The sequence below is a fragment of the Hydra vulgaris genome, chromosome 15, assembly GCF_038396675.1.
Source record: "Hydra vulgaris chromosome 15, alternate assembly HydraT2T_AEP".
NCBI lineage: Eukaryota > Metazoa > Cnidaria > Hydrozoa > Anthoathecata > Hydridae > Hydra > Hydra vulgaris.
In genome coordinates, this window is record NC_088934.1 from 37,244,338 (window position 1) to 37,267,241 (window position 22,904).

At 27.5% G+C, this 22,904-nt stretch overlaps 1 protein-coding gene across 1 annotated transcript; it reads right to left on the reverse strand.

The window, feature by feature from the left end:
- Positions 1–268: 268 nt before the first annotated feature.
- Positions 269–22,554, reverse strand: LOC136091642 (uncharacterized). The gene is made up of 2 exons (XM_065819351.1): positions 22,485–22,554; positions 269–2,115 (listed from the first exon to the last, which is right to left on the reverse strand). Exon 2 carries the CDS (start codon positions 2,104–2,106, stop codon positions 1,132–1,134), a length of 975 nt encoding a protein of 324 aa, XP_065675423.1. The 5' UTR covers positions 2,107–2,115; positions 22,485–22,554; the 3' UTR covers positions 269–1,131.
- Between the last annotated feature and the right edge of the window lie 350 nt (positions 22,555–22,904).

Here is a 22,904-nt window from a genome sequence, read left to right on the forward strand (position 1 = left end):
AGTAGCAAGAAAAATAGAAAGGAAATGTATCTATCAAATGCGCTTCTAGTTTGCAATTTTAAGGAGGCGCTCGGATTTTACCAAAAGTAATTTGACATCCACTACATCTAAATAATTATTATATTTTAGAAAAAACAAATACAACATCTTAGTGATTCTTTCCTTTCTGCGACTACAGCAATTGATTTTTTTTTATATTATAAGTTGTATAAAGTAAATGATCAAAGTACTCTTTGTAAACAAAATTCTAAATATATTTTTAACAACCATCACATATAAATTATTAGTTAGATATATATATAATATAGTGTTATATTGGTAAAAAAATGACATGCTTCCAAAAAAGAATAAGTATTCTAGACTTAGCAGTTCTGATTTGACTTATCCTTATATCCACAACACGAAAACCTTTTGTTCTAAAAAGTAGCACTAAATCGTGTGACACAAGTTCGAAAAAAATTATGTTTAGAATTGGAAAAACTTTCTCAAGATTGTATCATTTTATTTTTTGTCCAGATACTTATAAAAAGTTAATTACTTCTTATAAGTTGGTTTTCAGAGAATGCCAGTTTGTAAGAAGTCTAAAAGTAACTAAGGTGGGACGTACTAGGTTACCAAATATTGCAAAGAAACATTTTATGGAGATTGGTGGAGAAAAAGTTTTTGACTTGTACAAATTGAAAAATTAAAGTAAAGTATATTATTTCGCTTTTATTAGTTTAAACATACTCAATAACAACAAACAATCTAAGACTTGAAAGCACATTAAGAAATATGTATTAGAAACGTTTTAAAAGCAACTTTTTTAAGCGAATTCAATTCAAACATGTATCGTCCAATTAGTTCACGTATGATGCATTTTGTATATTTTTCAATCACACAAGTAAATATAAACAGGTATAGTATATCGTAGGGAATATGATAATTTTATTCAGCAGAGTTATCCTTTCAATTTGTTTATAACTTATTATCATTTTTCCGATTTGTTTAAATCCTAAATTTATTTTTCTTATTTCCATATCTATGTCACATATCACGTTTCAAATGTCAGCTCCTTAAATACATTTTTAAGTAACTAATGCTATGTAAAACTTATTTGGTAAAGTAAACAATACTGAGTTTAAAGTTTTTTTACACAGCAGATGTTGATCTGCAATTGGATGTGATTTCTTGGGTTGGCCTTGACTTTAGATTGAAATTTGAAAATAACGAACTTATTCCTAAACCAAATGTTTTGGAAATCTTTCTGCTTCTAAATGCATAAATTGATGGATTAATCCAGGAACTAGCTTCTCTTATGACTATGGTCCACATAAGTACCCGATAAGCTGCAGGAATTAGAGTAATGTTGCTTTTTGAGAAAACTAACGACAAATAAAACTGCGCTACCAAGCTTGGTGTGTAAAACAATACGTGCGTAAGTGAAATTATAATTACGGTTTTTGTTATATAGTTTTTAATTTTAATATTTTTCTGAACTTGAACAGAAGTTTTCAATTTTTTTTTAGTTTGAACAAGCATTAAAAGATTTGCAATAACAATCAGAAAAAGTAAAACCACGGTAAAACTACCAGTTCCAATATAGATTATAAACTGTAGATGCAAGTTTGATGAAGCATACACTACACTATACAAGACAGCAGTAATAAATGTAAAAACAATAACAAGTGAAAGGCATCCAAAGAAGTCAGAGTCTTTAATTACAACTCCACAAACCTTGTTGTTATAAAATACCGTAAGATAACGCTCACAAGAAATTAATATAAAAATTGAGCTTGATAAGCCTAACAACCAAACTCGAAAGAATGATATAATAGATATCTCTAAGCAACCAAAATTACCAATCAGCTTAAGTAATATAGATTGAGGTGGTGAAACTATTAGGGCATATAATATATCAGTAATAGATAGTGCAATAACAAGCCTCTCATTTCGAGTATACCTTTTATTTACGTTTATAATATGAAGACCCAAAATCAAAAAGCCATTTGTTGCAAGTGTAAATACTGCGTTAAAAATATAGCATGTAATTAAAAAACTGCTGTTAGTATATTCCACCATGTCTTTATGTTGATATCGACATATTGCATCTTTGTTACTTGACATGCTTTGTTTCTATAGAAACACAAAGTAGTTTAAAAAAATAAATATTAAATATATTTTTAAATTTCAAAATTTATATATTTTTAAAATATACAAAATAAAATTCACTAAAATTAATTTTTAGTAATTTTAAGTAAATAGATTTACTTAAATTGAGTAAATTTAAATTAAGTTTACTTAATTTTATTGTCAACACATTATACAATTAAATGCGTATTTTTACAGTAATTGTTATCGTTATTGCAGGTATCTGTTAAATTTATTTGTGTAGGTCAGAGTTAAGATTTTTTTTAACTTTTGTGACAGTTTTAATTGGCCTTAGTTTAAAAACCTGAAAAATTGATAGGTAGTATCAAAATTTCATAGTAATATCGAATATAGCTAAAACATGTCCCCCACCCACACACAATTAAGTTATGTTATTATATCTATTGTGTTGTTTTTATGACTATTGTTGAAATATTTGATTTATAAAAAAGATGTAAAGCATAAAACACACCTAAGTAAAACTATTATCTGCGCTTGTGTAATATGTTACTCTAAACTGAATTATTAAACAAATACAGAAAATAGTTGGTGTTTATGTGTTTTATGTCTTAATCATTATTATGCATATTTTACATTTCAATGTCTTTCGAGTTAATTTTATATTTAATACAAAAAATTTTCAAAGAAATCCAAGTGGGCATTGGGCGTAAAAAAGATATCCTTTGGGCGTTCAATTAGCGTCTGTCCCATTTAAATTCTTTACGTCTTTTTCGCGCCCAAATAATTTTTCGTCCAAAAAAGATCCAGAATGCTTTATTAAATCAAAATTAAATTATTTAAATCACGTCAAGACTTATTTTTTAATTAAAAATTCATTTTTAATACATATGTAGAGGTAACATTCAAATGTAAAAGAACTTTCAAATGTAAAAGGAGTTTTTTATGGCATCTTGAATTAATAAATGAAAAGCGACTAATAGTTCTTGCTAATTTATATATATATATATATATATATATATATATATATATATATATATATATATATATATATATATATATATATATATATATATATATATATATATATATATATATATATATATATATATATATATATATATACATATATATATATATACATATATATATATATGTGTGTATATATTTTATATATTCAATTACTTAAGAATCGTGTTAATCAATCAATCAATCAAATGTATTGACAGGCTCAAGGCCCAATATAATAAATATACAATGGGTAAAATAAAGTGGATTAGAATAAAACAAAGACTAACGCACTTGAATATAAACAAAACCCAAGAAAAAAATAAAATAAAATAAAGATAAAAAATTAAAGTGTTATAAATATAACTCAGCTCTCCATTTAAACATCAGTGGAGACAGCAAGAACCTGTCTGAGTTAACAAAAGCTTTTATGACTAGATTCTCACTATTCTGCAGCAGTAACAATGAGGAGTATTGTTGCTTGCGAATAACAACATTAAGTGAATGGGCACCATGCTTCACAAATAATTCACTAGCACTGTTCTATGGTGGCTTGTTTAATATTAAGCGAAGTGCATTATTATATGCAACACATAGGCGATGGAATGAGTCTTTTCTCCAAAGATACCACAGCTGACATCCATAGATTGGGTTGCAAAAAGCATTAAATAACATGATCTTTGTTTGTATTTGTGTAGACTAGTGTATGTAAGAACCATGCCAGGTAATGTAAAACGAGGGCTATTTTTAAGGTGTTTATAAATTTCAAAAAACATTATTTGAGACTTAATATTGTTATAAACTATATCATGTTTCATCACATAACTGGAGCATAATGTGCACCCTCAGTGTGCACAGTGTCAGTGATTTTCCCTGCATCTTCGAGATAAACAGTTATTAACTGTTCCTGGCAATTGTGGCGGTAATTACTCTTATTTTGAAATACTAGTATTACTAATATACTAATACTAATAGTATTAAGAACATTTTTTTTTTGAATTTTATTATTGATGGTTTACTTTTATTTAAATTCTCTCGTAAACAAATGTGGCTAATATTAGCTTGCTTTGATTATTTTAATATTTGTATTGTTGGCCATTATTATAGTGAAACCAAGCCTTATTCAGTAACTAAATATCTATTTTTTTCTTTGAGTAAAGACAATAATGGTTTTCTATACAATAAAAAATATAAATGTAACTGTCGAGTCTTTCTTTTGTTTAATGTTCCAGCTAGATTGTTTTTAAAATCTCATAATGGTTACAACTTTTGTGAAAAGTTTTCCGTTTATGGAACTTATGAAGGAATAATTGTGTTTAATAAAGAAATTTTCTACCCACCTTTCTCTTATATAAATCAGCTGTTACGACCGGTTTAATTTTTTTAATTAAACTCATTTGTTAGCAACTTCCTACTCTTTTGAAATTTGAATCTTCTCCAAAAAAAAGTTTCACAAAAGAATAAAGACATTAGTTGTATCCGACATGTCAAAGTCTGCTTTATATAATCCTTTAGAAGATAGATGTAATAAATTTCTCTATTTTATTTATCGTTCTTTAAAAATTCCAAAATAATAGTTATAATTAAAGTCAATATCTATATTTATTATTTGATAAAATTCATTTTTTAGTAACTTAGCCAACTTTAAATAAAAATGAGAAAATGTTTAAAGATGGAAGTGAATTAATATTTTTTTTCTATATGAATGAATTTTTGATAATTTATGGTTTTTAGTTTTAATATTTTGTAAAAAAATATATAACACAGCAAACATTTAAAGAGGAATTTCAGTGGACCTATATAGGTATTTTAGGTGGTTGCAGTTTTGGTCATCATATACTTAGTCGTACTTATACATCATATACTAGTGGCAGCAGCCAAAAGTGGATAACATGAATAATCACTATATCACTTGTTGAAATGTTATCGGCTGGCCACATGAGTAATTTAAATGAAGTAAATGATGAGTTTAACTGCTCAAAATGCCTATATAGTTCCACTGCAAATCCACGACAACAATGTTTGCTGAGAAATTTTCAATATGTAGTAATTTATTTATTGACATATATTTTCAGGGTTCCCAATCCTCCTCAAAAACCTTAAATATCCTTGGACAAAAAATCCTCCTTAAAAGTCCTTAAATAACCTTAAAAAATGTTAAAATTTGACTACTCTGCTTAATTTACTTTTCTATAAATTTTATTTTACTTATTAATTAAAAATTTGTTTATAAGCATATATATGTATTGGTCAAATACATGTTTGTATTTAGTAATATTATGCTGCATTTTTGTTTTGTATTTTAAAAACTCACATTGCATTTAAATATGGATTTAGAAATTTATAATTGATTTTTTTGAAGTTTTCGTATATAATTTTGTTTTAAATTAAAGAAATTTTATTTGATTAAAGGTATTTAACCCTAAACTTGATTTTTATTTTTACCTTCGTTTTTAAAAAAGTAGAACAATCTTTTTGGCTATAGTTTATTTTATGTAATGGTTAATGTAATATAGTTTATTTTATAATTAAATAAAACTTCTAGCTATGTATGTAACTCTATTTTTTGAGTTGATTTTTACAATATTTCAAGGAGTTTTCAAGTATAGTATATATAAGTATAGTATAGTATAAATAGTTTATTTTATGTAGTATGCTTAATGAATTTTTATAAGTAACAGCTTCTTTAATTTATTCAGCTCCTTCAAAATTTGAAAGTCTGTGATTCAAAATTTTGCTTTTTCCAAAAAAAAATTAAAGAAAATATATGAAGTCGATGATAAGTCTTTAAATTTTACAAAGATTAATGTAAGTAATATTTTTTCGTGTAATAATTATCTTGGAAGTTAAAATTTTAACCATATAGGTTTCTTTTTCTTTATAAATTTTTTTTTTTAATACTCCACAACACTCAAATTAGCTACCTAGTCAGTTCAGCAAGACAAAAAGAGCATTTAAGATTTCCCTTTTGAATGATGAAGTTAATAAAATTTTAAGTTTATATATATATATATATAGGATGAAGTTAATAAAATTTTGAGTTTATAAAAATATATATATATATATATATATATTACGTCATAAAGTGCATTATTAATGTTCTCTTTATTCCTTTCCCCTTTATTTTTACATACTTATCTTTACAATTTTATTTAGGTTTAAGACTGTTTACCTGATTCCTACAGCAAAAAAGAACTTTAAAATGCTGTTGGCAATATTCCAAAATGCGCACCTGATCTAAAAGAAGGTGAATGACGTCAAGTGTCGAACAGTCGATTCTTGGAAATTAACAAGTGGATGTTGAAGTTTAATAAAATTGTAATTTCTAAAACTTAGCACAATTATATTATTAAAAAGTTTAAGCAAATTTTTATTTTTTACTTATTCTCAAAAAATTCTGTGAAAACATAAATTTTAACCTTGCGTTTGAATAAAATCATGTAAAAACACTTATTTTAGACGTCGAAATGTGGACGGCTAAATTAGGTTATTTAAAAACGCCATTTGGCGTTTCCATTTAGCACTAATTCTGAACGTCCTAAATTCACTATTAGACGGCTGAAAAATACATCTTTTTTTCCCGTCCTAATTACGTCTTAAAAAGACGTCATTTGGCATTACCCATTTAGAACCAGCTCCGGACGTCCTTTTGACGTCGTATGTACGCTGCCTCGTCCACTGGGAAGTATTTTTATAAAAATAATATTAAAACAGAATATTATTAACATTATCCATGCATTTTAGATTTTTCAAATATATTAAATAAATGTAGCAAAACTGTTTTTGACAAATACTTATTGTTGTTGACAAATAAATATAAAAATCAAGAGTATCGACAAAAAATTTAGTTTCATTTGAAAAACATATAACATCAAGAATTGGTCTACCTTTTATTGAAAAACCATTAGATTCATTTAATATAATGCTAAAAAAAAACTTTTATTATTGGAAGTTACAACTACCTGGCATCGATTGAAAAAAGCAGAAAAGAAAGAGTAAAGTTAGTTGCAGTCGAGTTATGTTGATAATGGACCAAACTCAAATTTCAAAATATTTCTAAAAAATAAGTTGGAAGAAAAATTGAAAAGGTTATAGAAAAACATGACTGAATGAAAAACAAGTATCTTAAAATGCCAGGCGAAAAGGAAGAATGCTCTGTTTTTGGAGATCTTTTTGATATCATCAATATTAAAGGCATGTGGTTTAGTCTGGAAGATAAAGAATTTTATAATTTACACTTATTAAGTTTAGCAGAAGTTGGTCACAGTACTAACACACAAATGTCATTACATCCTTAAAAGTCAGAGTTTGTAATGCAAAAGATGCATTTTTGACAAGCAAAGGAAATAATTTTCCAGTTAGTATTTCAACTGCATCAGAAGAAAGTGGTTCAGATTTAGATTTACCAGACAATTAAAAAATTAAGAAAGAGAGTATACAATGGAACCAACTTAGTAACTAATCTTATGATAACTGAATCTTTAATTACAAATAAATCAGCTAGAATCTGTAAAAAGTTATATGAAAAAGGTATTGAAATAGAAACTCTAAATCAGACAGGAATATGGAGATCAACTATAAGGTAATGGGAAAGAAAGAAGAAAACTATTACTAAAATAGTACAAGAAGAACATTTCTGCCTACATTTTGATGGAAAGAAAATAAACAAGACTGAATACCAAGTTGTGATACTTCAAAATGAGAATCAAATTAATTTGTGAGTTGTTAAATGTGAAAGTGAAAAATCCCATGATATTTTTGAAGCTTTAAAAAAATTGCTAATCAATTTTGATGCGTGGAAATGTATTACAATTTTTATATGTGACGCAACAGCAGTAAACACAGGAAAAGTAAATGGTATAGTTGTAAAAATAAAATAAAATATATAAAAATGAAATGGAAGCCAGACGCTTTGCTAAACCACAATATTTCGTATGTCAGAATCATAATCTGGATCTCATTTTAAAATATGTTTAGGATCATTTTGTAAATTAAAAATCAATTACTCCTGGTTTTGATTATAAATTTGTAAAGGATTTAACCGAAAATTATGAAAATCTTCAAAAAAAAAAAATACAAATGAAGCGAGATGACTTCAAATTCCTTTATGAGTTATGTGAAGCTTTTTGTTACTTCAAGAATAAAAAAAAAAATTACCAAAAATTAAGTGGCATAAGCTTCCTCCATTGCTCAGTGCAAAATGGAACTTTAGAGCATCATATTTTTTTATTGCTTATTTTTTTATACAAACATGGAGGTGTGAACTTGAAAGTGCAGCAACCTTTATTGCATATTCGTGGAAAAAATTTTGGTCCAACAAACAATTGTTCGATGATAAATTGCATAACCATATGCTAGATGCATTCCCAGCAAAGTAGATAGCGCACTTCATGATCTAAGGACAAACATTATTGCTGAACGTGATGTTAAATTGATGGAAAATCTCCTTAAAAAATCAAAAAAATGGGAATATGCAAATCTAAAATTTAGATAAAGAATGACCTGTGAATTATTTAACTAACTGGCAGAAAATAATTACTTTTATTGATCCACTTAGGTGACATGTAGTTTTGCAACTAGACAATCAATAAACCAGTTTTTTATCAATTACTTAAAATTTCACATGTTATAGAAGAATGGGCACAACAGATTCAAAAAATGTCATAACCCTAGTGTAGGTACTCGCTTTAATCAGCTTTCTGATTACTATCACAGTTTGTATTGTGGGTTCTTATTGTACATGTTCGGGCAGTTACTTTAAACGCATTTTTAGCGGGAACTTTAATTAAATAGTTTGATGAGAACTAAATTTTCATAAAGATTATTTATTTAGTTTCATTTTAATTTCTACATTACAGAATCAATCTTTTTTTTAATTTATTTTTTATTTTTTATAATTAAGAATGGTCTTATGCGTTTTGAATACACTATGCGCAGGTCTAATGCCAGGAAAAAAAGTTTTATAGAATTTCTATAAACTTTTGGAACATATGGTCTATAGAAATTCTATAGAATTTCTATAGAATGTCTATTAATTTCGATAGAAATTGCTATAAAACTTTTTTTTCTATAGAAAAAAAAGTAGAAAAAAAACTTCTATTGGAATTTCTATAGAAATTAACAGAGATTCTATTGAAATTCTATAGAATTCTATAGAATTTCTATAGACCATATGTTCCAAAAGTTTATAGAAATTCTATAATCCTTTTTTTCCTGGAAAGAGCGCGCATATTGAGGCATTTCAAATATCCTATATGTAAAATTTCTTGACAGACCAACTTATTCTCCTAACTAAGAGACTAAGCTGGTCTGTCAAGACTAAGTTGAAATTTTTGTAAAACCTATTAAAAATAAAGACATTGACATTACCGTATATTACAATAAGAGAGAACCAAATACACCTTAAGTTAAAAGAAAAAAATTAAAAAAAAACTTAACTTTATAAACAGTGATAATTTAGTTGTTTCTTTTATTGTTTAGATTTATTTAATGGTAATAAGTGGTATACTTATAAATTATAGTTATATAACAAATTGTTTAATGGTAGAAAATAGTGGCATACATTGATTTTAGGCTAGGGCAACTATAAACCTAAAAACAATCTATTTCTAGAAGTTCTCATAAATTTAGAGCAATTTAAGCCATTTTTTACATAGTACTTTTTATTATCAGGCTATTTGACAAATATCAGGTTTTCTTAATTCCTTTTTTGTGGCTAGCATTCATTGAGCCAGATTTCTAATGATCCAAAGCTTTTAAAAACTTTTTTTGAAAACATTGTTTGAAAAACAAAGCAGAAAATTTATTTCAATGAAAGCTTGGGTTTTAAATTTATTACGATTGAAAGTAAAATAATTATTTGCTGTGAAATATTTAGAGAACCCAAAAATATTTCAAATAATTGTCTATGCATTCAGCAAAGATTTCCGTTTTAATTGCGAATTAGATTTCTCGTTGAAAAAAAATATAAAAAGTATTATGAAAAGTATATTGAAAAAATTACATTTATTAAAAGTAAGTTTTACTCTACCTAAGTAAAAAGTAATTATCTCAAGCATAAAAAATATAAAAAGTATTATGAAAAGTATATTGAAAAAAAATATATAAAGTATTATATTTTATTTTTCAATTATTTGCCTTACTAACGCCCTTATATAAAACGAATAACAAAAATATAAATAAAATATATATAAATAAAAAATTTATAAAACACATGAATCAAAATTATATTATTTATATTGTTTAACTCAACATATGTTGTAATGTGTTAGGTTATCAGTTATACATAGGGCTGGTAATGGGTCGGGTCTAGACCAACCCGACCCATTACCAGCCGACCCGTTAAGTCCGGGTCTGGGTCTCATTTTTGTCAGACCCGTTAACTAAACATTACCTGTCAGACCCGTTAACCAAACGGGTCGGGTATGAACCTTAAAATGCTTAGACCCGTTTTACCCAGACCCAACTTACATTTTCTTAATTAATATGTTTTCATTATTACAATTTTCTAATATACTTTTTTCATTATATCTTATTTAATATTAGGCGAAAGCTGATGAAAACCAACAATGATTTTTGAAATATTCAAAAAGGTTCATAAACCAGATTATGAGACCCGATTTTATGCACTCTTTTAAGGAAGATTTTTGTAAGAAATCAACTTTTCAATTTAAATTAAAATTCGATTTGGAAATTGTCTTTAACAAACAAAACGAGTAAAACTTACTATGTTAAAATTTTTGTAACTATGGTTACAAGAATTTTAACATTGTAAGTTTTTATTTAATGAATTGCTTTTTGTTCCATCGTTTCACCAAGAGACATTTTGCAAAAGTTCACACCAAATGATGATTTTCAAAAGATACATAAACCCGATTGTTTGAAAAAAGTCGTGTCATCAAAAAATCTTTTCATAAAAGCTTTATTTTTAGTTTAAAAATTTAATTACGTCAAAGAAAAAGACTAAAGAAGTACGTAAGTTATAAAAGGTTCAAAACCAATCTTTTTCTTTAGATACCTATTTTTAGAGGTAGAAATTATTAATATCGAACACTATCATCTGAGTTAAGAGTATTAAAACTAAGAAAAAATGCACCTTAAAAGTTTGGGCATCTTATAAAAAGGTTATAATTAAAGGTCAACATAAAGCAAAATGTAACTATTGTTTGCATTCTTTATCGGCAAGACCTACAGATGGAACAAGTCACTTGGTCAAACATTTGATAGTAAACACCCCAATAAAAGGTCAAATCTTTTTACAGAGTGGTAAAGTAACATTCGATGGTATTTTGGAGTCAAAAAGTTGTAAATATAATCAAGAAACAAGCAGAAAAACTGTAATGTCGAATTAATTTCACAAGTGATTTGTGGGCGTCTATTTAAAATAAATCCTACATTGCCCTTACCTGCCACACTATTAATAATAATTAGAGACTAAAAAAACATATATTTAATTTTGTTGATATTGATACGCATCATACTGCAATAGCACTATATAAAACTTTACTTAAGAATTTATACAAATGGAACGTTGATAAAAAAAATCATGTGTATTGTACTAGATAATTATTCAACAAATGACGCAGTGGTTAGAATTCTCAAAGAGAAGTTGAATACGAAACTCATCAGTGGCAGTAATTTTTTTCATGTTAGATGTTCTGTGCTTATTCTAAACTTCGTTGTTCAAAAAGCAATTCAAAGCATTAAACATATAATAGTAAAAGCTAGAGAAAGCGTGAAATATGTCAAACTGTCAACTTTGAAATTGCAACAGTTTAAAGAAGTAGCATCCCAAGTACAAGCTCCTAGTAATAATGTTGTTTTAGATGTAAAAACAAGATGGGACTCTTCTTATATAATGTTGGATACTGCATTGAAATTCAAAGATGCCTTTATTTGTCTAAAAGAAACTGATTTAAGTTACACACATTTATTAAATGAGACGAGAAAAAGAGAAAAAAGTAAGAGGAGTGGACAAATGTTAAAGTTTGTTGAGACTATTTAAAAATTTTTTGACAAAGTAACAAACCTTTTCTTTACAACAATAAATCCAACTGTAAACTAATATTTTAATCATATTTTTGATGCAGCAATCATATTCAGCAATCATATTCAGTTTATCTGTGAAATAGGGAGGAAAATAGTTTTCGGATTTGTGAGTAGGAGCAACACTGCAAAAGCATCTCGCATGGGTATCTGTTCATTAAGCATACTAAGCAGGGTCTTCTCAAACTAATATAGATAATTTTTAAAATAAAAAAAAAGTAAGCCACGAAAGCCTTCAGACACTCTAACGCATAAAGATTTCCTTTAAATTTCCATGGCGTCAGTAGACATACTTTACTATTTTGCTCTTTTAAAAGACTTCCAAAGTCTTCTGTTTTAGGTGTGTGGTCGCGCGGGTATATATGTTAGCTCTGAAGGCCTTTAAAGACCCTTACGCATATAGATATCACCCCTCCTGATATTATACAATGGAATTTCTTATAGCTAAATGCTTTAGTTACTCAATGTTTTCATTATTTACAGCACTCCACTCAATACGATGATTGAGAAAAACTACTTTAATTATAATACAGTTCTTGGCGGCCATGATAATACTTGCATTTACTGGACCAATACTAACTCTTTAATGCTGCTCTGTGACAAGACTATTAGGACTTCTTAGAGAACCTTTAAACAAAAAATGCGTCATTTTTTTTTTTTTTTTTGAAATAAATGATAGAGTCGGGTCTGGACCCTTAAACCTACCCAGACCTGTTTATTAAATTGAGTCTGGGTTCGTGTCGGATCTGTTGAAACCTGACCCAAACCTAGATCCGTTTATATCAAAATAAATCTGGGTCCGGGTCCACTGATAACCCACCCAGACCCGACCCATTACCAGCTCTAGTTATACATCTGGTAATGTGTTAAATTTGAGAAAAAATTATTAACTGCTACTAATTTTTTACATTTTCTAGAAATATTTTAGTAAATATTCCTATTTATATTTACATATGAAAGATGTAAAGGAAAAACTGAAAATGAGAGCATTTTAAAAACTTGAATTTTTTTCATTAATATGGTTTAAGGTTGTAAAGTTTCATTAATATGGTTTAAGGTTGTAAAGTTATTTTGGAGCATGGAATGAGAGGCTTTTGACGCTATTATATAATGAATAGCTTTTGCCGTATTTATCATACTCAAAACAAAAAACTTTGTTACTTTTCCGGTGTAGTTTGAGATTCTTACTCCAAACTACTTCTTGAGATCAGTCTATTTTATTAAACTGGGAAGATATGTTTAGCTATTTAAATATTACATAAAGATTTATTTATTATTTATTACGGTGCATGATAGTTTGTGATAATAAATTGCTTGAAGATGCAACATAGGGAACTGAAGAGGATATAATAGGATGTAATAGGAAGGTATAGGATAGGATATAATAGGAAGGTAGTCGATAGTTTACATATTATAAACTACCTCAAGTAATAAACTTAAGAAGTATAAAAGAAAAAGAAATATGAAAGGCTTAATTTAGGGATTAAAGAATACAATTGCAATGTAAAAACAAACTTCTCGCTGCTTTACAGTAAAACCGGTGTAGTATGAGATTTTTATTCCGCGTTTTTTTACTCCCCAGTAAAAATCGCATATTAAATTTTTATTCCCATTATGAGATTTCTACTCCCATTAAATATTTTGCCGCAAAATGTATTTTTGCTACCAAACCATGTTGTATTTTGTGAATACTTTTAAACGTTTTAATTTCTGCGGTTACTTGAAAAGCAGTAAAGAAGCGAGTGTTTAAATGAAAATATTAAAACCTATGTAATCTATTTATATTTAGCGTTTGATAATATATAGCACTATGTGTAACTTTTGATATGAGAAAATCAAAAAGAGAAGTAAAGTTTGTAATTGTTAGGAAACTCAATGCCGCAGTAATAAACATCAACCTAACTCTTTGTCATAGGGGAATCCATAGAATTAAAAGATATGGAAACTGCTTTTTTCGCGCAGTTTCATTTATCATAACTGAAAATGAATATGAACATGAGTCAATTAGAAACAGAGTTGTTAACCATATGTGTAAAAAAATACAGGATGAAATAATTGGATATTTGAATATGCCAATTCGAACGCATATTTAAAACTAAACGCATATGTTAAAACTAAAATGCTTAAAGATGCCACATGAGCAACTGATGCCGAAATAATTTAATGTGCTTCATTTATGGAGGTATATATCCAAGTATACAGAAATATAAAGCTAATGAGTTTAGTGATTATTCTATATTTCTAGATAACTCAACTGGAATCCACTTTGATGCTGTGATTAACAGTTGAAAATCTAGTGCATTTACTTATGCAGTTATTTCACAAATTTTAAATATCGTTGTTTAATTTCAATAATTGTATTTTTACTTCGCTCCTTATTTACTGCACATATATATATATATATATATATATATATATATATATATATATATATATATATATATATATATATATGTATATATATATATATATATGGATATCTATCTATAAATAAAGTACATCGTATTATGTCCTCTTCAGTTCCATGTTGCATCTTCAAGTAATTTTTTATCACAAACTATCATGCACCGTAATAAATAAATCTTTATGTAATATTTAAATAGCTAATGATATCTTCCTAGTTTAATAAAATAGACTGATCTCAAGAAGCAGTTTTGAGTAAAAATCTCAAACTACACCGGAAAAGTAACAAAGTTTTTTGTTTTGAGTATGATAAATACGGCAAAAGCTATTCATTATATAATAGCGTCAAAAGCCTCTCATTCCATGCTCCAAAATGACATGCCTCCCACAAAAACTAGTTTGTATTGAATTCGCGAATACTAGCTTAATTGAAATTTTTTAAGAAAACTTCTCAACACAAGATTAATTTACAAACTATTTTATTAATTTTTAAATTAATTTGGCATTATTTGGAGCTTTAAAGCAACCTAATGCATTTTTTAAAACAATGGAAAAAAAAAAAAAATTAAAAAAATACTTCAGATTAAAAAAAAATCATTATAACATACAGAGGAGGCCGCGGGATTTTTTGATGTTTTAGATAGGACACTTTTGTGCACGGTTTAAACTCCAAACTTAATTATAAGTTGACTTTATGTTCATTTATTTCTTCTAGTTCATGCCGGTTCGCATATGTTGAAATCCTATGCAGGCTTAGAATAGGCAGAAATACGAGCAATCAGAATCGCTTGATTTTGAAAGAGAGGCAAGTGCGCTTTTGTTGAAACGTATAATTAAAATCAAAACAAGTTCATCAATTGAAACTCATTCAACTTTAGTACTCTTCAGAGTATTTAAAATCTCCGAATTTATTATTAAATTTATTATAACTGAAAATAAAATAACTATTTGCCGTGAAACATCTAGGGAACCCAAAAATTATTCAAAATTGTGTATGTATTCAGCAAGGATATCCGTTTTACGCGAAAATTTGATATACAAATCTTGTTAAAAAAATATAAAAGACACATGAATGCAATCAAAATATATTCCTATAAGAGAATTTTCACTCGTAAAAAACCTCAAAATTTCAACAACATTAATCTTAGTAATGGGGATTTTATCCGCTGTCAATTTAAAGAAATAGAAATATTTATATGCAATTGTATGAGAATACTGGTGAAGAACTTTTGGATACAAAGATTATATTTAGTTTTACCAGACTACCGGTGATGAACTTTATTTATAAATTGATTTATAAGTTAATTATAAAGATTTGAACATTAGAGTTTTTAAAATAAGAAAATTTTTATTGATTGCAAAACTAGTATACACGTCACATGTTAATATTTGAACTCTGAGGAGATTTTGTTTTCATGTTTTGTTTTAAATTTGGTTTTGAGAAGACTGATATATTTTTATATTACAAAACTCTAATAAAGCATTATCCTTAATCCATTAAACACTTTGTAAAGGTTTAGAAAAGGTTTCTAAATGCTACATTAAACGCTACATTTAAATCTAAGGGCTATATCTAAATCTAAAGGCTACATTAACTTATATATAAAAGATGACAATTGGACTTTAAAACTTTATTTGAAAATTTAACAGGAGGTAAAATTTATATGTTTGTATACTGAATAGTAATTTTTTGTACAGTTACATATTTATTTAGTTACTTTTTTCCAAACCAACGTCATATGACCTAAGATATAACCACGAGTTTATGCTTCAACCACACTATGTCAAAAACTGTATAGAGAGACTTAACTTTTTTACAAATCGCGTTTGTGCACTATGGAATGCAATTACCAGCAAATATCATCAACTCAAAATCTGTCAATATTTTCAAGTTACGGCTGCAGCATCAGAACACTAGCAAATAATAGAACTATATGTATCAAACTCATCAGAATAGCACGGCCTGGCGCCAAGCTCTGTTAATCTTTACAACATTTTTGTAAAATTTGAATACTGAATAAACTAAACTATATAAACACTGACATTACAAGCAAGAGAAAGTATTGAAGTCAAAAAGTTAACCAAATTAAAGGGGATTATGGTATCAAAAAAATGCCAATGATTGTGGCATTTTTTTATATTGTAATAATTGAAAAATAAAAGATTTAAAAAAACTGTATAAACTCTTGAAATATTCAACGTGAATTTGCATGTATGCAACTTTTCTACATTTTTACCCTTGGTTTTCCATTAAGACGTGGTACATTAAAAGTTACTCCATTAGGTAATTAGTTTACTATATCAAAACAAATATGTTCAATTTTTTTCAATAGCTTAAAATGCTACAATGTTTTTTAATTTGTTAATTAATAGATGATCCTGCGTCTAAAGCTAAATTGTAAATGTGAAAAGATTTCTAAATGTGTTTCTCGTCAAATGTAATTATTCATTTTGGCAACCAATTTACTATATCAAAACACACATATGGACATCAGGTTGTAGACTTTTTCCTATAGTTTATTATGTTACTATGCTTTGTAATCTTTTATTACTATATAATACCGAAGGCAAACCAAATCAGCTCTTGCTTACAATTGCTTTTAATTTGAGAGTTTTGCAAATTATCTGGGCTGGCTACAAAGCCAAATAGCAATATTCTCAAACCTAAAAAGTTTTGGCAATTTATATAATTTACATATGGGAGTAATTAGTGAAATGTTCTGAAAAAAAAAAAAGTAATTTTTAAAAAATATCCATCTAGCTAATTGATAGGGTTTATTAAAAGTTAATGTGAAAAAAATCATACCAAGTTATTACCATTCTATTAATATTACTAGGTAACCCAGTACGTAAATAAGACGTTTTTTAAACGTCTTTTTAAAAACTTTTTAACGTTCTGTCACGTTCAAAAACTTTTTTCAGTCCTGCGCTCACAGGGAAAATATTAAATTGTTTTGAAAAATTTATCGTATGAGAATCACTGCGTAGTTAAGTTTCCCCATCTGGTTAATAGTTTGTTAGAACGGTTTACTTTTTTACGTCTTAGAGTTATAAAAACCATTTGGAAAATAAACTACTTTTTTTAAATCTTTATTTTTAAGAAAACATTATGAAAATCACGGATGTTTTGAGTTGTTAAGTTTTGTAAAAGTATAAGTACTATATTGTACAAAATTTTATAGAAAAATCATACTTTTTGTTATTATTATTTGATTTTTTATGCGATATTCAATTTCACTTTTATTATTTAATACGCTTTTTTGCATTTGTTTTGATTTTAACAAACACGCAAAAGCCTTTCTTTCTAAACCAGACTATCAGATTTTGCATATCTCTGTCTATTGTGAGCCTGTATATAGTATAGGGTTTAAAAATATGCTGCCGGTCTCGTGTTGTTAAGGCGAAAAACGAAAGAGTGAGTAATTTAAAAATATACGTAAAGTTTTACTTAAAATAATTAATAAAAAGCTAAATTAATGCAACGTTTTACTAAAATAGAAAAAAATCAGGTTATATTTTTTTCTTATTTTGCTTACATTTGATAGTTCAGTCAAGTTGAATGATGCTTATTTTTAAAAATGTATTTTTAAAAGCGGTTTATATATTTTGTTTGTACCGGAAAAAACGTTTAGTATTATTTAATATTTTAATGTTGAAATGCAGTAAGAAGGGAATAACTTGCGTGTTGTAAATTTAACATGTAATTTTGAATATATACTATGAGTTGTTTACAAAGTATTTTAGGAAATCGTTGAACTCACTATATGTGTTCATTTCGAGGAGGAAGCCTTTACTTCGAGTATGGATATTTATAACTTTATTAGAAGCAATAAGATTTTTATTTTTATACATTATACCATACAACTTTTAAAAGATCTAAAAAATAAAAGAATATTGCATGCTAACATGATATGTTTTAAACATCGTTTTATTTATACTAAAAATAACTAAATGAAAATGTGTCTTCACACAGGTGGATGGAAAGTGAAGGGGCGTGAAGGTCTTGCAAAAATTGAATTTTTTCAGTTTTATTCCACCAAATTATAATGCTTTAAAATGACTAAACTTACCTGGTGTAACAACATTTTGTGTGGCAACTTGCTGCAAAAAAATTGTTAAACAAAGATGATGATTAAGGTTATTATGTTTTCTGTACATTTCTTTTCGGTATATAAATGGTCGTATCATCGCTGATGATGCGACCATTTATTTTTTTCTTGATTAGAAGCTAGCACTCTCTAATTGCTTAGAGGGGACAATTGAGCTTTAAAAGGATACTACATCTGCTAAAGCATGGTGCTTTCCGTGGCTGGTGAACTTTACCTAAAATAAAACTCAATTTTGTTTAGCTAATTATTATCTCAACAGCCTAGATCTTCCTATATTTATGAATAGTAATATTTATGATAACTCATCTAACCTTTATCTTCTACGATTAACTCTTATTTCCGATCTTTATTGGAAACCATATATCAAATCCAATTCAAAATTAGCATCAGCTTAGGTTGCATCTCCTTATCATGGTCGTCACTTTCTTACTCCGGACTCCATTCTGTATCTCTACAAATCTCAAATCCGTCCTTGTATGAACACTGTTGCCATATTCGGAACAAATCTTTAATGGATCCCATTTCTCTTTCATACAAGGTGCAAAAACGCCTTGTAAACATAGTTGGAACTGCTCTTGCACCCAACCTTCAACCATTGTCACATAAACACTAGAATAGAAGCTGATCTAAAAAGCTAGCGTCTCTTGTGATATCTACTAAGGTTCGTTTTCATGTTGCTCGTCATTTAATAAGGTTTCATTTTTTTTATTATAACTAACCATATGTTCCAAAAATTCTTATTCTTCTAGTTTTTTACCTTAAACATCAGTTATTTGAAATTTGCTTCCTTGATTTTGTTTTCCTGATTCATTTAACTTGCAATATTTTAAGTCGTAAGTTAATTGTTTATAACGATTGCTTAGTAAACATCTTTTCTCTTGCAGTAACTTCAAACTCTAATAGTGGTTGCTTGCAGCCTTGTTGGAAATGAAGATGTTTAAAAAAAGTTACATTTTTAACATCAATTTTTGTATAAAATTTAAAAAAAAATAAAGACTTATACTAAAAAATTAGATAAATATCTCAAAAATTATTGCCTTTTTTTCATAAATCTCTAGTAAACATTTTTTTTTTGAAATATTTCTTTTACCCAGTGGGCATGGAACCTAAAAACTATGTCTTTTGAACGTTTAAAAGTTGTCTAAAACAATCAAAAGACGTTTAAAGATGTCTTTTTGATGTAGTGGGTGGGTACTTAAAACACAGGAGGGACGTTTATTATATTTTCGTAAAATTTTCTCACCCATCTTAAGCTTATTAGGACTTTTACTAATTTTTACCTGTTATCAACGAAAACAACTATCTAAACTAAAAAAAAAAATTAGAAAATACATATATTAGTCACTGATAAGAAAAAAACTTTCAGTGTAATCAGACTTTAAAAATCTTTAGAGGTTTTAAGAAAAAATCTCCTGGAAATAATCTCCCCAAAATAATCCCCCCCCGGAAAAAATCCCGCTGGAGATTGTTTTTCATTTAGATTTTATATTACCAAGGTTAAGATGTTTTAGGCGGTTGATTAGCTAGCCCTTGATTGGTTGGTGCCCATACATTTTTAGCTTATGGAGTAGACATTGGTACGGAGCTTTTTCGAATACTTTTGCAAAGTCTGTTAATATGACGTCAGTTGGGTGACCTGTGTGGGCAGCTTCATTAAAGATGTCGCGAGCTTCGAGTAGGATTGTGACGCAACTTTTTCATTTTTATAATCCGTGCTGCGCAGGGCTAACTTATTTGTGATCAGGTGATCAGTGATGTGTCCGTGTATAAAACTTGAGTCTTATGCACGGTATATTATTGTTATTAAAGTTAATGGAAATTTCCTTTGACTTTTCGTTACAATCTTAATTCTTTTCCTACAATTTTTCTATTTTTTGATAATAATAAAAGTTATTAAACAAACTTTTTAACAAAAAAATTTTGACACCGTAACAATAATTTTCTATTTTTCTGAAGGATTAGCATCGCTGAAGCTATGACATATTCATGTTTAACTTTTTATTTTTATTGAATCTTTATCCAAATTGATTTCTTCATTTTTGGTAATTTAATTAATATACTAGTTATTTCTACGATTAAAATATGAAATGTTTTATAAAATATACAAAAACATCGTAAAGGAGTCTTATATTATGATTTATTAGTGGTAGAGTAAATTATCGTGAGTAAGAGACAAAAAATTTATTTTCTTACAAAAAAACATTAAACTTTGTGTTTTTATCAAGTTATTCTGAAGTTATTCTCCTTGCTAGAAGATTGGTATGTACTTCTGATACGTGTATAACACTAAACTGCTTCATAAAAAGAATTTGAGACTTAAGTTGCATACGAGTCTTTGAGTTTAAGGAAAAACTGGATGAAATTTGAAACGGTATTGACTGCAATTGTTTATTGACAAATTTTCACTATATGCACACTTGTTTCAAAATGTTAACAAAAGGATGGCTTAGATCTTCTAGTTGCTATCAAGATCGCAGAAACCACTTCAAACCGCCTCATTGCAGTCTGTAAAAAATTTCCCTAATATCCGCATGAAAGCTGAATCATTTTCTAGATTGGCTAATAATATCATATTTGATGCTAACAAAGATATCGAAGAAATTATTGAAATTGAGATCACGCGAAAAATAGCTCTTTAAAGAAAGCAGATGCCATGTGAAAATACGAGTGATGAAAGCAGGCAAGAATTTCAGGACCAAATAAGATGGTTTAAGGTTAATGTAATTTGTTAGTAAGTTAATCCATTAGTTAGTAAGGCTGATTAAATTGAATCAGAGAAATGCTTCTCCTAAAAAGACTACAACAGATATGTGGGTTGGCGTTCTTCGTTTTCTCCATCACTACAATTTACATTGTTCTGCATATTCTAATATGTATGTTGCATATAAAATGGCATTGCATCCTGCACACAAGTTAAGTGTGAACAAGCTTTTTCGAAGTTGAAAAAAATTGCCATCGTAATCTTTTAGGTAGAGAGCACCTCGAATTACTTACTTTGATATTGAGAATGACATAAAAATTGATTACAATGAGGTTGTCCGCAGTTTGGCAAAATTATCAAAACTTCTAACTGATTACTTGTTATTATATATACGGCAAATACATACCTTTTTCTTATATTATGATTATTAATTTCTATGTAAATAATTGAAAAACTTGACAATAAGTTTGCGTTTTTCCTAATATTGATAAAGTTATTGGGAAAAACCATTTTAGCACGGCAATAATGTGCAAAAAGTAAATTGGTGCGACGTGAATTATAGTGGTGTAATTTAGAATTACTGTTTTTTTAAAAAACTTGCACATGGATTTATTTTTTTAAACGTGCCAAATAAGTTGTTGAAGTGCGTAATAAAAGATATGGAAATTAGCATGCGTATTATTAGAAATTCCATTTACCTTTATAACATTTATAATCCTTTATAACATTTATAACCTTTATAGCAAAAACACTTGGTGATTAAGACCATAATTCATTTATGCTAAACTTTTTGGACCCGATCTAAGTCTCCCCACTGATCCTTTAGTGCCAGTCTGACCCTGTATATAATTAAAATGAAAACGTGGTTGAATACCTCCAGTTAATAGAGTCGTATCCGAATTATCAAAAGACCTGACTACGCTAAAATTTCTTGGGTATATATCCAAGAAACAGTGTCGTAGTCAGAATTTTTTAATGTAAATAATGAAATATGACAAAAGCCAAACGCAAACCCAACTGCTTTTAAATTTAGAAAACCTTTTAAAATTAAAAACAATAGTAACATTCAAACACCGATTTGCACACAATTTAATCATCAACAAAGTTAAGCTAAATTTTGACAAATTTACCTTTTATTTGCTCAATTTCAAGACAGATCAATATTCGTTTTTAAACAAACTGTTCAATTTTCAATTAAATGATGTATTATATAAAGTTCAATTATATTATATATTGTATAAATTGTATGTTCAATTTTCAAATAAATGATTTATTATAAAATTTTTAAAAAACAAACCCCATGTTAATATGTGTACTATATAAAATTGATATACCCTACTGAGTTTTAAAAAAAAATTTGAAATCTGTTTCCAATCAAATTTAATTCTTCAAAGTGAAAAATGAAATGTTAGTAAAATATGCTGAAATCCAAATAACTCATAAAAGATTATGTTTTATATTTTTTTACTATTTTAATAAAATTATAAAACTTACTTTAACTTGTTGAATTCTTTATGAATTTATTAAATGTATATTTTTCCCTCTCAGTA

Bases quoted from the DNA above. Each gene is read 5' to 3' on its own strand.
- LOC136091642 (XM_065819351.1), bottom strand. From the start codon at position 2,106: ATGTCAAGTAACAAAGATGCAATATGTCGATATCAACATAAAGACATG.